The sequence below is a fragment of the Sphaerodactylus townsendi genome, linkage group LG11, assembly GCF_021028975.2.
Source record: "Sphaerodactylus townsendi isolate TG3544 linkage group LG11, MPM_Stown_v2.3, whole genome shotgun sequence".
In the NCBI taxonomy this organism is placed as follows: Eukaryota; Metazoa; Chordata; class Lepidosauria; order Squamata; family Sphaerodactylidae; genus Sphaerodactylus; species Sphaerodactylus townsendi.
In genome coordinates, this window is record NC_059435.1 from 16,243,936 (window position 1) to 16,257,888 (window position 13,953).

Here is a 13,953-nt window from a genome sequence, read left to right on the forward strand (position 1 = left end):
AAGGACTTAACTGATTTACCAGTAGAAGAGATACCACACGAAGGATAAAAACCGTCCTTTAAAGGCACTGGGCCTCTTCATAAATTAAAGTTACTCAAGTAGCGCAGCAGAAAGTATGCTAAATGGAAAGTAATAATGTCTGTGTTCTCAAGTGGATTTATAGATCTGGAGTGAGAGGTGACTAGCTGCCCTGAGATGGAATTGTTTTGTGCATATGTGGACATGCATGCATACGCATAAGAGACAGAGACAGGATTTTGCGATCTCCAAAAGTGAAACTGTCCAGTACTGATATTCTGATATTCAGACATTTAAACTGGGTTTTTAAAGCACAGCAATTCCACTCCTAATTGTTCTTTTAATCGCAGATGGCATTCCGTGAGACATCATTCTGAAACCTGAAAATGATTTCCTTAAGTACTTTAATTGGACTTCCTTAAGAGACCGCCTTTTTGTCTTGTATCATTTCCAAAGGACTTAATAATGAATGGTGACCGGGAAATACTGTGGTTTCTACTAGTCCCTGCTGAGCTGCCTTTATTGCTGTTAGCTAATGACGTCAGATCACAGAGGCACTGAAGTTACTGAAAGACTGGCAGGGGGCTTCGTCCACTGTAACATGTGACAATGCCCTAAATTGCACCATTTGAATTTTTTTTTCTGTGCTTTTTGAACTCAAGTTGATTTTTAAGCAGAAAATGCTTCCCTTCTAAAACAGTGGTTCTCAACCTTCCTAATGCCGCGACCCTTTAATACAGTTCTTCTTGTTGTGGTGACCCCCAACTGTAAAATTATTTGTGTCTCAGTTCCTAAGACCATCGGAAATATGTGTTTTCCGATGGTCTTAGGCGACCCCTGTGACAGGGTCGTTCGACCCCCAAAGGGGTCGCAACCCACAGGTTGAGAACCACTGTTCTAAAATGTCTGGAAAGTTCTTTTTTACACACTTGTAGACATATTTTGCCATCATCTGCATAGCCCCAGGCCAGCGTAGTCTAGCCAGATCTCAGAAGTTAAGCCGAGTCAACTCTAGTTGCAAATGGGCAACCTCCAAGGGTCATGACCTGGAGGCAGGCAATGGCAAACCATCTCTGAAATCTCTTGCCTTGAAAACTGTACAGTGTCACTATAAGTCAGATGTGACTTGACAGTGCACACAAAAAAAATATTATATTTGGAGAGGACCAAACTGCACACACTGAGAGTGCACACTACCCACCATGCTTCCAATATGTGTGGACACCATTTTGTATGAACAGGGAAGTGCATGTATTTTCCAGCTCCAGTACATGTGAACCTGTGCCAGTGGCGTAGCGCCCGGGGGCACCTTGCACCGGGCATGCACCAGTGCAGGGGTGGGGCGGGGGTGTTCCGGGGCGGGGTGGGGAGCAGGGCACACACGTGCCCCAGGTGCAGTTCCCCCCCTCGCTATGGCTCTGACCTGTGCCACAAAAAATATGTTATTTGGTTCACACGCCGGTGTTATTTGGTTCACATGTACTGAAGCTGAAAAAGAACCGTGGGTCCCTGTTCAGACAAAATGGTGACTGGGCATATTTCAATCGCATTGCTCAAGGTAATGAAGTTGGATCCCTTCAAATGTAGTGCCTGAAAAAAAATTATATGGCCTGTTGAACCCTCCAGACATCTTTTGTTGGTGACTCATTCAACTCTTCTCCTGTGCAAGTTTCAGTAGTATGTCTCCCCAGCCCTCATCACCAAATCTTACACACACAAACACACACACACACAGAGAGAGAGAGGGGGGGGAGAGGGAGGGAGGGAGAGGCTCTTCCCGCTCTTTTTTCACATTAGGACATGGGCCCTTTCCACACAAATTCCCTACAAAGTTTGTAAAATGTTTTCCGTCTACCTCTCTTTACCACAATATATGCCTGCACTCACCCTCTCCATATGATTCCTGGCTGCCATTTTATTATTTTTCCCTGTTTTATCCAACACTTCATGCTGTAATTTCCTACCCCACGCATAGTCGAGCCTTCAAAGATTACCACCCCCACCCAACAGAAATGCTGCGAACAAACAGGCAAGGGGCAAGGAAAAAGCTGAAAAAATGGCACCGAGGAGGAAGTCCGGAGACAGCAAAGAGTTATGGGAAATGTCTTAAAGACATTGCACAGCCCAGTGAAGCCATTTTGGAAAGATCTCATCTAAAGAATGGTTTTAAAGGGGCATTCACTTAGAACATTTTGAGGATGCAAATAAAACATTTTGGGAACCAAAGGGGATAAAAGCATTGCAGAACTCCATGGAGGAGATGTTTTATTTCCTGCCTCAAAACCTTTTAAAAGCTTGGCATGCCGAAGGTCTCGAGTTGTCCTCATCATCGTCAGCTAAAAGGACCAGGTACTAGATGATGTGAAAGATCTCCAATTGAGTACCCAGAGAGCCACTGCCAGTCCTAGTAGACCAGGGGTAGGGAACCTTTAACACTCAAAGAGCCATTTGGACCCGTTTTCCACGGGAAAAGAAAACACTTGGAGCAGCAAATAATTTTTGACATTTAAAATAAAGATAACACTATATATATATATATAGGGGTTTTTTTACCTGTTAATCCGCTCATTCTGAGAAGCGCATGGATGCGCCCGCCCTGCTGCCTGCAGAGCGGGCAAGGATGAAGCCGGTGGCTCGGCCTCGCCGGCAGCCAGGAAAGCGCCCACCCCGCTCCAATGGGGCGGGCGAGAGGGGAAGCCCGCAGCGCGGCCCAGCCGACCGTGGGCAGTTGGTGGATGGGGCCAGCGGCTCGGCTCGTGGAGCCACAGTGCAAGGGCAGAAGAGCCACATGCGGCTCTGGAGCCGCAGGTTCCCTACCCCTGTAGTAGACAATACTGACCTTAACAGACTAACAGTTTCATTAAATATAAGGCAGCTTTATTTTTTTTTTCAAAGGCCCAGCATCCATAATTTGTCATGGAGCTAGAAGATACCCAAACGCAACAGTGAATATAGTTCAGCAGCCTCTTCCAGTCGATTCAATTGTACCTTGCTCAAATTTTGAGAGAGACTGAAAAATAACATGTTGATTTATTTCAGTTTTTTAGGAATAGAACCTTCTTATCACGTCCCTCAGCGTACAGTGATCTCCGAGGACAACTCTTATTAAATAGCTCGTGCTTTGTCATTTCCCTTTTTTTTGTGACAATTCAGGAGAAAAGACACCGGGTTCCTGTCTTATAAAGACCATCTGCCTGTCAGCCAAGTTATAGTGGGAGACATTGATCGGCCTGGCTCAGAAGCAAAGCTCACCGTGGGCCCTCTGCGATGCCACGGAGACCGTAAGTCCGCTCTGACATGCTTTCTATGATGTGGGGTATCAATTACACCATGGCAAATAGTTAATTTTGGCAAATGCGCTGAAAACTGGAAAGGGGCTGTAACTTTATTCGTGCAAATTGGCGCTCTGAGGATGTGGTTGTGCCCGATGTTCATCCAAAGTCAACTTTAGATTACTTCAGAAAACGTACGGAGAGAAATTACCATATAACCGCCCGTGAAAAGGCTTGGTTTCGTATCTGAAGTGTGGACATCCATCTTTCTTGCCGGGTAAATGAGGCAAGTTTGACTATCCCACTAAGCTTATGATGATATAAACAGTAATACAAACAGCGGCGGAGCGGCGCACAACATCTGCGATGCTGTTGAATGCTGCTGTTAATGTCATTAGCATTACTATTTATATTGCCATAAACTAACTTTATAGAGGTATAAATAGCCACATTATGGCTAAATGCATCATTGGAAACTTGGCTTACGGCTGCATAAAAATCTGACGTTATAACTAGCAAGGAGCATCCGTGTTAACATAGGTGGATGCTGGTGCGCCAAACCCAGGCTGAATTTTTCACCGCGGTCTGTTTTGGCTTGAACACCAAACAAAGAAGTACAGACCTCTGCAGCTGAGCAGTAGTGAGTACAGGGCGAGATTTCCCAGTGGCGGAAGATCCCATAAAGTTTGATCCCATCCTTCACCTTGCTAGTGACAGCTCACAAGTGTCGGGTTCAGATCTCACAGTTTTCCGTTCAGGTTTGGGGAGTCTGCTGTCTGTGGCTATATTTCAGAGCAGAGCACAGATCTTTATTTCGTATGACGTTGACGTTCCAGCAGTCCCTTGACTTGAAATAATCAGCAAAGGCTTTCCTTTACCATAATCTCTTCTGTTTCTCTGCGGATTTTCTTTAGAAAATTAAAAGTAGTCAACATTCCGTCAATGCTTCCAGCTTTTCATGTACCCATCTGTTTAACGTGGCAAAGGTTTTCTAGGGTTTGCCTGGGTTTTATCTTGTGTTTTGGAAAAAAAGATATTGAGTTCGCCTTTTCCAATTTCCATCCTGGCTGTGGGGGGGATATTCTATTATGTCTTCCAATTTACAACCATTCTATTATGTCTTCCCATTTATAACCATCAGCTTAGCCAATTTTTAGCTACCCGGCCTTTGTTTGTTGCTGCAGAATTGGAATCAAATAGTGTGGGTCTCAAAGCCCCTCGTCAATTCAGTATCCCTCAAACCAAAGTCTTCCGCCAATTCTACAGCAAAAGCAAATTTTATGTTATCCTGTTCTTGTGGTACATATTTATCCCATGCCCAGCAAAGCCATGTTATTTTTCTAGATTGCAGAATTTTTCATAATTTGGGGCTCAGAAAAGGGTGCAAAAATAAAGACTCATGGGTTTTGTTTCTCTTTGGGCCTTTCCCCACTTACGGTTTGCGGCGCGCTACTCTCAGTGCAAGCAATTTCCGCCGCAGGGTTGTGTTCCCCACTGCCTCGCGCTCTGTGCGGGGCAGTCAGAAGGTGCCGTTTCTTCAGCGCCAGAAATGACGCGCGCTGAGGGGACGTGAGAGCTCAGAGTTGGGGAGGCTGCGTTGTCGCCACCCAGACTCGTGGGGAGCGCCGCTGGACCTCGCGCTATTTGGGGAGAGTAGCGCACAGCAAACGGTAAGTGGGGAAAGGGCCATATAGAAGGGAGAAGCAAAATAAAGATATGACCATTCAAATAAAACCACTGAGTGTAGCCTCCTCCGTAGTCCCAGCCATCCCTGTGACATTCATGTTACAGGTTCACATTTTGTTTTGCATCCATAATGTTTCACCATCAGTTTAAACTGGAAAGGGACGACTTTCACTTCAAAAGCAGCACCCCACTCCCAGCAGCTCCTAGACTGGTCCTTGGGCGGGGAGGGAGGTAGCCAAAGGCTTTCTTTTTCAAACTGGCTGTTTGAAAGTAAAAATACAGGAGGAGGAAAGGCAGTGTCCTGGGCCCAGAAGGTAAGTAGGGCGTGGGTGGGCGTGGCATGTGGGTGGGTGGGTGGGTGGACATGGTTTGGCGCAGTGACATGGCGCAGAGGTCAATGGGGTGGGGCGGAAAACTCAGAGTCCGCCCCAGGCTCCATTTTCTCCAGCTCCACCTCTGCCATTAAGTTTCATTTTTGAGGTAAGAAGGAAAGGGCTGCTGCACTTATTGTTACAGTATGATGACTTAGAGCGCCATGAAGTCCATCAGTATCCTGGGTTTAGTGTGGAACAGAAGGGAAAAAATGATCTTGAGATGTTGGGAATTCAAGAACTAATCAAAATTCCATTCTCACCGTTGTCCATTGATCTCATGACCTCCAGAGAAATATGCCACAAGTTTTATGCATTGATTTTTTACTATATTTTACTTTGACTCTGATGTCACTGCTGAATTTCCCTGTAGTTCATAATTTTCTATTTCATTTTGGGAAATAGTCATTCAAAGGAGGGATGATAACATTCATACAGAACTATCCGTTTGGGTGGACAGCTATAATTTTCTTCCTTTAGTCTTCAAAATAAACAGTAGTTTTCTCATTTTAGGTATAATTTAGGGTGGTGTGTAGTCCCAAAACCAAAATGGATGAAATTCAAGTATATCATTCTGTAAAGGGGAAAACCCCTGTTCAAATTGCTGTAAGCATATTCTGTAGTTATGTCCTTTTCTTGACTTAGCAACAAGCAAAAGGTCAGTAGGTAAAGCTTTGATTTATTTGACTCTGTATTTCCATGCAAATTGAATTTGTTATCTATTTAGATTAGATTTGTGCCCTGCCCTTTCCTAGCCTAGGTCATATTTAGGGCAGCTTACAACAGTCAATAAAAATATAATAAATATGTGATAAAATGGAATAAAAACAGACAAAAATAGATACCAATGAATCTCAGTCTCAATATCCATCTATTAGAAACTTGCCTGAAAGATGGCGCACATATCTAATAACTCCGTGTCACCTGTGAACTTTTGTTCAAAAGAAGATTCAGAACCCTGCCATTAGGTGTAATACTTTTGCAAAAAATGTTTGCTGATAAATATCAAGAATATACTCTGATTTAGATGCTGACTGTAACTTAGGTCCACCCGAAGGACAACATAATATGCCTCTTGTTTTATTTATGTACCACTTTCACCCAGTTTCCCTGATGGGTGTTGACAAACTCCTGGGATTTGTGAAGACCACTGCTTGTGCCCTGAATTCTTGCTACCTGATTCTTTAACTGGAGATGCCAGAAATTGAACCTGGTTCCTTCTGCCGTCAAGCAAATGCTCTATCACTGAGCCGTGGCCCTTCCCTCATTATTTAACATGTGTTGCTGTAGTTTCTAGTATTTCTGTCTTTTCCCCTCTTCCCACGCTTTGTATCAAGACTACACTCTCAACCTAAAAGGCCTTTTCCCCACTTACCTTTGTGGGAGGGTTGCTGCTTTGCCAATTCCCAGCCAAGAATTCCTGGCATGCTACCGGTGCTCTTCATGACTCCGCTTCTGCTGGTCATCAAAAGGTTTTATTTGAAAAGGCACTCAGGAATTACGCCACGCTGAGGGGGGGTGCCAGAGAGGCAGCTGCTAGCGGCTAAGTGCTCTTGCTGCCCCTGAAGTGGGGAGTGCAGCTGGACCCCGCGCTACTTTAGGAGAGTAGCACGGGGCTTAAGGTAAGTGGGGAAAGGGCCAAACATTGCTTCTCAGTGGTGGTAGCCAAATTAGTAAGTGTGGACATTGGGATCTTCTCCTTGTTTTGTTTTTGAACCTTAGTGTGCCCAAAAGCTACATAATTAGCTTAATCGCTTATTCTGCCCCTATGAAAATGGGTTCCCACATGTTCCAAAAGAACATTTCATTTATTCATATCATTTCATTTACGAGTCATCTACACAATAAGAGGACTTCTTAAAAATGACCATTTTCACGCTTATCAAGTATTGTGGAGAGATAGATAAAGGGTGACCCTTCTTTGCTAACTCCGTTCTGTCTTTATATGCTACATAAAACACAAAATTGAGACACAGATTCATTTTTGGGTGGCTGGTGCTGGAAAGTTCTGTTATATTTTTCTTTGACTTTTCTTATCCTTTAGGGGCTTCCATTGAAGTTCACGGCAAGAAGTAAATAACTAAGGAAAAGAGGAGAAAAATAAAGCAGAATATTTGCAGTGCTGTTATTTCATCAAAGGGAGATCTCAGATGTTGTAAATTGTAGAATTAGAGTTCAAGGAAATGGATCTTATAAAAGATCTTGAGAAGCTCTGCCTTATTTTGATAATATATGATCCATGGTAGGTACTACCATAAACCGCACAGCAGGCCCCGATGGCCTTGTATGCCTGAGCAAATAGCAATGTATTTTTCAGAACTATTATCAATTTAGGCCCAGCTGTCAATGTCTGTTTGACCTGTTTCAGCAGTGGCCAACTTGAGGTAAATGTTCTTGGTGATTTGCACATATTACATTGAACTTGTTCTGTGAGGAGTGCATTTCTTTGAAGAACAGTGTCTCTCTGACCTCTGGGTTTCCTTTTAATGGGCAGACTGGTAGCTCAGTCATCAGGAGTTCTTCTTGGGCCTTGCCTCCTCAATGGATGTGAAACCTCAAAATTGTAATTAAGCCAGAAGAGTGATTTGGCCATTATGGTGAACCAAGACCTCTCCACTCATCCTTCAATACAAGAGCCTGCTCTTGCTGAAATTTGCTGGGTAAATACACTGAATTCCAATCCCATATTGATAATTTCCATGTTTTTGGCATGGAGCAGTCTCTGTGGACTAAATTATGACTTCAAATGTGGCACCCAGACCCCTCCACCACACATTTCCTGTACTTTGCAGAATGCAATGAAGTTCATAGAAATTCTAATGTGGCACATATCAAAATTAGACCTGAAATATCCATCATTCCCATGTTTCTGCTTATAGCTTTGTGGAGCCTACAGCAGCAGCAGGAGGAGAAGAGTTTGGCTTTATACCCCACCTTTTTCTCCTACAAGGAGACTCAAGGTGGCTTGCAAGCTCCTTTCCCTTCCTCTCCCCACAACAGACACCTTGTGAGGTAGGTGGGGCTGAGAGAGCTCCAAAGAACTGTGACTAGCCCAGCATCACCCAGTACCAATGTAGGAGTGTGGAAACACATCTGGTTCACCAGATAAGCCTCTGCCACTCAGGTGGAGGAGTGGGGAATCAAACCCAGTTCTCCAGATTAGAATCCACCTGCTCTTAACCACTATATCACGCTGGGTGAAAGATTATTTGCAGAGCCTACTGGATGGTCCAGGGATGCACTGAGGGCCCACAGGAATTGGGCCTTGTTAACCTTCCCACACTCACAATGTTTCTAACAGATTCAGATGAGGAGTTGTTTATCTACCAGGACCTTCAAATATAAGAAAAGGGAAGGAGGTAACTCAAGAGTTTGGGAAATTCCTGGACACTTTGGGCTGGAACTTGGGAAAAGCAGTTTTGGAAGAGAGGGGATTTCAGTAAGGTGTAAATTCCATGGAGTTCACCTCCCAAAGCAGCCATTTTATCAAGAGGAACTATAGTTTGGAGATACGTTGCAATTTCAAGAAATCTCCAGGCCCCACCTGGAGATTGTCAACCATATCTTATTGAAGAAGAAGTAGACAATCCTTTATTGGTGTTCCAAATTACAATAAAACAATTGTCCACAAAAGACAGATAAATACAACAAACATTCAGAGTCTTATCAATGGTGTAGTCCAAATGAACTCATCAAAAGTGCCATTCCCATACACCTCTCCACAGAGCAGGCTGAAGACCCACCAACAGAACCCAGGCATCACAACAGCATACAGTATCAACACTCCACTACACAACACAACACAAGCCTTTATTGGCATATAAAACAGGACAAAATTTTAAAACAAAACAAGGTTAAGAAATACAGTTAAAATTACTAATTTCCAGAATAAAATTTGCAACAGTTTCACAAAAGAGCACATCAGAACTGTTCAGGAGATTGGGTATCTTATAACACTCATGCCACTGAGAACATTGCAAGAAAATGGAATTCATGTATTTCATGCATATCTTATTGTATTTAGGGCATAGAAACAAAGAATGGTCAAGTGTTTCAACTGTAGTCATATCACATGAACAAACTCTTTTGGAACGTTCCATATTCTTAAATCTTCCCTCCAGCAGAGCTGATGGCAGCACATTACATCTTGCAGTAGCCAAGGCTCTCCTTTGGGTGGGATTAATCAGCAGATGAAGATATGCTGCAATAATTCCACGCTCGCATGGGATTAATAATGTAGTCGGAGAACAGGCTGTCTTGGCAGCACGAGTCAAATTATGAAAATCAAGATCCAAGAGCCTATTCTTAACTAGTCTGAAGGCTTCTACCTTTGTGAGCGTAAGGAGTGATTCCAAGGGGAAACCAATAGCTTCAACCTTTCTAAAGATCAAAGTATACCATTCTGAAATAAACACTCCACTATAAAACACAGAGTTTGTTGGGGTGGCGCCAAACACAGAACAAGGGATAGGGGACAAGGAAATGGGCGAACAATTGATCTGACTCCAATAGGTTGCCACAGCCTTCAATTGTCACACCATCTGGCAATCAATAACAAAACTATGACATCTCTCTATGAATCACCCACAGGTTATTTTACTTTAGATGACCGTGAATCCACAGGTTACTGGCAGAGGTAGGCACTGTATACCAGTAGCAAATAGTTAACGTAACCAACATCGTTGTTGTTGTGATGATAGCAATCTAATGCTTAGTATCCATCTAGAGTTAACCGTATCTTACTGTTCACCAACAGCACAGAATATTCTATCACTTATTTCAATCCACAGTAGAAAAAAGTAGGATGAGAGCATTTACCGCTTCCCCTAGGGTGAGTTTTACTTTGCCCTAGAGTAGCCAAGAGATCTCCCAGAATTACAATGGATCTGCAGGCTACAAAAATCACTGACCCTGGATAAAATAGCCACTCAGAGAGTGGGCATTACCGGTACATCTGCTGAGATGCCTCCCTCGACTCGACTCTTCTCAGCTTCCACCCCCAAATTCCAGGGATTCTCCAACCAGCCGTTTGCCACCCTACCATGAAATAGTTTATTTGGGCCACTGGCTCCCTGTGGGTGTTTCAGATACCGATTTCTGTGTTGATAAATACATAAGAAGACAAATGTTATTAAAAACAGGAGAAAACAAGGGAGCCACGTGCCAGCAGCCACATGCCAATGGATTCGCCCAGGGGTGGAATTCAAATAATTTAACAACCGGTTCCGGCGGTGGATTCAAATAATTTAACAACTGATTATTTACAAGCACCATTTTAACAACCGGTTCGGCCGAAGTGGTGCGAACCTGCTGGATCCCACCGCTGGATTCGCCCCTCTGCCAGGGCAAATGTCCTGTGGAGGGCAAATCAGCTGGTGCAGTCATGTGCCGCTTCCACTGGAGGAGGAGGAGGAGGAGGAGGAGGAGGAGGAGGAGGAGGAGGAGGAGGAGGAGGAGGAGGAGGAGGAGGAGTTTGGATTTAAATCCGGTTCCTCCAGATTAGATACACAAGCTCTTAACCTCCTACGCCACTGCTGGTGGATTTGCCCCTTCCACCCCCGGATGGGGCCGTAAGGCATCACTGACAGGCATAGCAATAAATTGTTACATGTGCCACTTAGCAGGAAAGAGTACAACAGTAAATGAAAGAACATTTTTCCCCATTTGACTTACATTCCATGAATACATTTTTAATCTCAAATTGCAACCTGATACGTACATTTTAAATGTGCTCAGTTCAAATTGTGAAATTGAGATGAGCATGTCAGCATCTGGAGGCAAACAAATAAATCCTAATGCAACACTCCTATAGTGAGAGCAGGCCACCCCCAAAACAGCATCACTTTCAATGTTGTTTTAACTGGGGACCCCAGATTCTCCCTTTAAGATAGATTTAAAAGGAAAATCTGGGCTCCCTAATTTAAACATCATTGAAAGTGATGCTGTTTGGGGGTGGATTTCAGCATCACAGCAGCCACCCATGGGGGGGGGGTGCGCAAACCTCAGGTTTTGCACCAGGCTCCATTTTCCCTAGCTACCCCTCTGCCGGGGGGGGGGGGAGAAGGGACTGCCGGCTACCAGCTGGGAGCCCAGCCAGTGGGGGGGGGCAGGGCGGGCAGGGCAGGGCAGGGGAGTCTGCCATCTCTGGCCTCGGAGAGCTGCTTTTATAAGCTACACTTTCGGAGGAGCCAGGGGCTGGGAGAAGCTTGGGGATGGTGTGGCCCACACACGCCTCCCTGTGGGCAGGTGGGGGCGTGGCCTTGCCCCCAAACCTCCCCCCCCCATAAAAAATCTATACCTACGCTTCCACTTCGGCTTCCTTTTCCCCTTACTGCATCTATCTCTTGCTGGGTGATTTGGGGCCCGTCATTCCCATGAATTCTAGTCTGCCTCAGTATTTAGGTTCCAGCAACAATTTTTTTGAAGCCCATTTTTGTTTACAGTTGCAGTAATCACCAGGTCCTGATGTTTTTTCTTCCTGTTTTCCTTTTGCATTGTACGCTTTGTAGTAATTTTGTAAGCAAACAATGGGAGTCATCAATCATCCATATCTCTTCTGCTGACATCAAGAGGGTTTGATCATCAAAAATGTCCAGTTGCGGGGAGAGGAGAGAGATTTTCCTTACTGGCTTTGAGACGTAATAGTCATGAGCAAAACTTTGGGCATATTATTGGGAACGTCTGTCTTGGAAAGAGTGCTTTTCAAAATAATGCGTAAAGGCAGGGTATAATCCAGTCCTGTTTTTCACACCTCCGTTCACTTAAAGAGAAGCCTGACTATCCTATTGGTTTCAGCAAGGAAAGCATTGAGCAGCTCATACATTTATTTGAAAGTAAGGCTCCATGCATTTAACAGGGCTCAGTCAAGCTCCGGGCTCAAAATAGTTCTACCTGCATCCTTTTGATGCGCATGTCATTCATTTCTGTGCTTGCCGGGACTCTCTCCACATCTGCAAATGCAGCTGTTCTTGAGACGATTAGAATTAAAAAACAGAGCTTGATTCCGTCAAACAAAATCTGTGAATCGGGGCGTGCAGTGCGAGTCTGTCACGTTCTGACTCCCCTCAGATCTCCAGAGCCATTCTGTATTTTCCCTGTCGTGCAACAACAAAGCTGGCAATGAGAATTTCCTAGCAAAATACCCCTCATTGTGACAGGCAGATCTCAGTAAAGAGCTGCCAGGTGGGAGGAAAATACATTAAATGTGGTATGTCGCATCTGTGCATCACACCCCTGATTGTGAGTGGACGGTTGTGCCACCACCAATGTCAGCAGTGGGAGGCCAATTTGCATGCTTTCCTTTTTGCTGTGGAAGTGAATGACAGCTGCATGTTACATGGGAGCCTTTAAGTGTGACTGCAATAGAGTGTGACTGAGGCCCTTTCCGCACGGGCACTCAGGGGGGGTGCGTCGGCATAGTTTATGCCGGCACACCCCCGCAGGACCGTTCGTATGGATGGTCCCGCTGGAAGTGGCGCTGGCGGCGCAGCCTTCGCGCAGGCTGCGCCGCTCCCAAACGCTGCTTACTTCCCGTTGCCTCCTGTCACGTTGTGGAGGCCAGGGGACACACACACCCTGGCCAGAGTGACGACCCTGGAGAATGAGGCCAGGGGGGCATGTCTCCTGGCCTGCACAACGCGACAGAAGGTGACCAGAGGACATAAGCAGCGTTTGGGAGGGCCAGGGGAGAAACGCCGGCTTCCACCCAGTGCCGTTCACATGGCACCGAATGGAAACTGGCATTTGCAAAAAACCTCGTTCCCCGTGAGAGGTTCGAAAACACTGTTTTGGCGGGAACCGAGCGCTGCTGCAGCGATTTGGCAGCAGCAGCTGTGCGAACAGTCCCCACCAAAACAGTGTTTTGCCGGCCCGACGCCGCTGCTTTTGGCCCGTGCGGAAAGGGCCTGAATGCCAGGAACTAACCAAGATAGATCAACGGTGTTTCAAATGTGACAAATAAACCGCAATTTTGTTCTTGATGTAGATGAGCTTGAAATCTTTGGGCTCACATTCCTCCATCCACCCTCCTTCCAATTCAGAACAATGACTAAAATCGTCCTGGTTTAAGGAGTCTTTGATCTAACCAAAACATGTTGTGACATCTGATTTTGGATGCTTCAATGAATGTGGGCATTAGTCTCCCACACAAACGGTGCATCTGAATCAGGATGAAATTATGATTTTTGTGAGTGGTCTATGTTTGGATTGCACAACAAATTCAGGGTAGAAGATCAAAGACTGCCTAAACAGAAAGTCTTCAATGTCATCTTAATGCATTAGGGACAAGGAATTATTATGCATACTAACTTGTATTATTTTGGGGGCTAGAGATATAGACAGTTTAGCGGAGAAGGAAAACTTTGAATTATCCTATTAGTCAACTCCGCGTTCGCTCAAAATCAGAACTGAATCAGAAGTGTGATTCCTTGCATCTCTTAACCATTCTTCTCCCACCCATTCATATAAAGCAATAGCCTATTTTACCCATTTCATTCAATTTACAGATAGGAATGTATAGCAATCTCTACATGCCTAAGACTGTAGAAATTTGGAGTTCTTATTAAACAGTATATTCTAACTTTTTGTGGGGGAACACTTACCTTTCG

The 13,953-nt window shown here is 44.8% G+C and overlaps 1 protein-coding gene across 1 annotated transcript in view; it reads left to right on the forward strand.

Annotated features, from left to right (window-relative positions):
- CNTNAP2 (contactin associated protein 2) overlaps positions 1-13,953 on the forward strand; it is a 1,428,778-nt gene that overhangs the window by 1,241,910 nt on the left and 172,915 nt on the right. Inside the window, exon 14 of the mRNA XM_048510449.1 lies at positions 3,172-3,299. Within this exon, the coding sequence (XP_048366406.1) occupies positions 3,172-3,299 (128 nt within the window). The remainder of the gene's footprint in view (positions 1-3,171; positions 3,300-13,953) is intronic.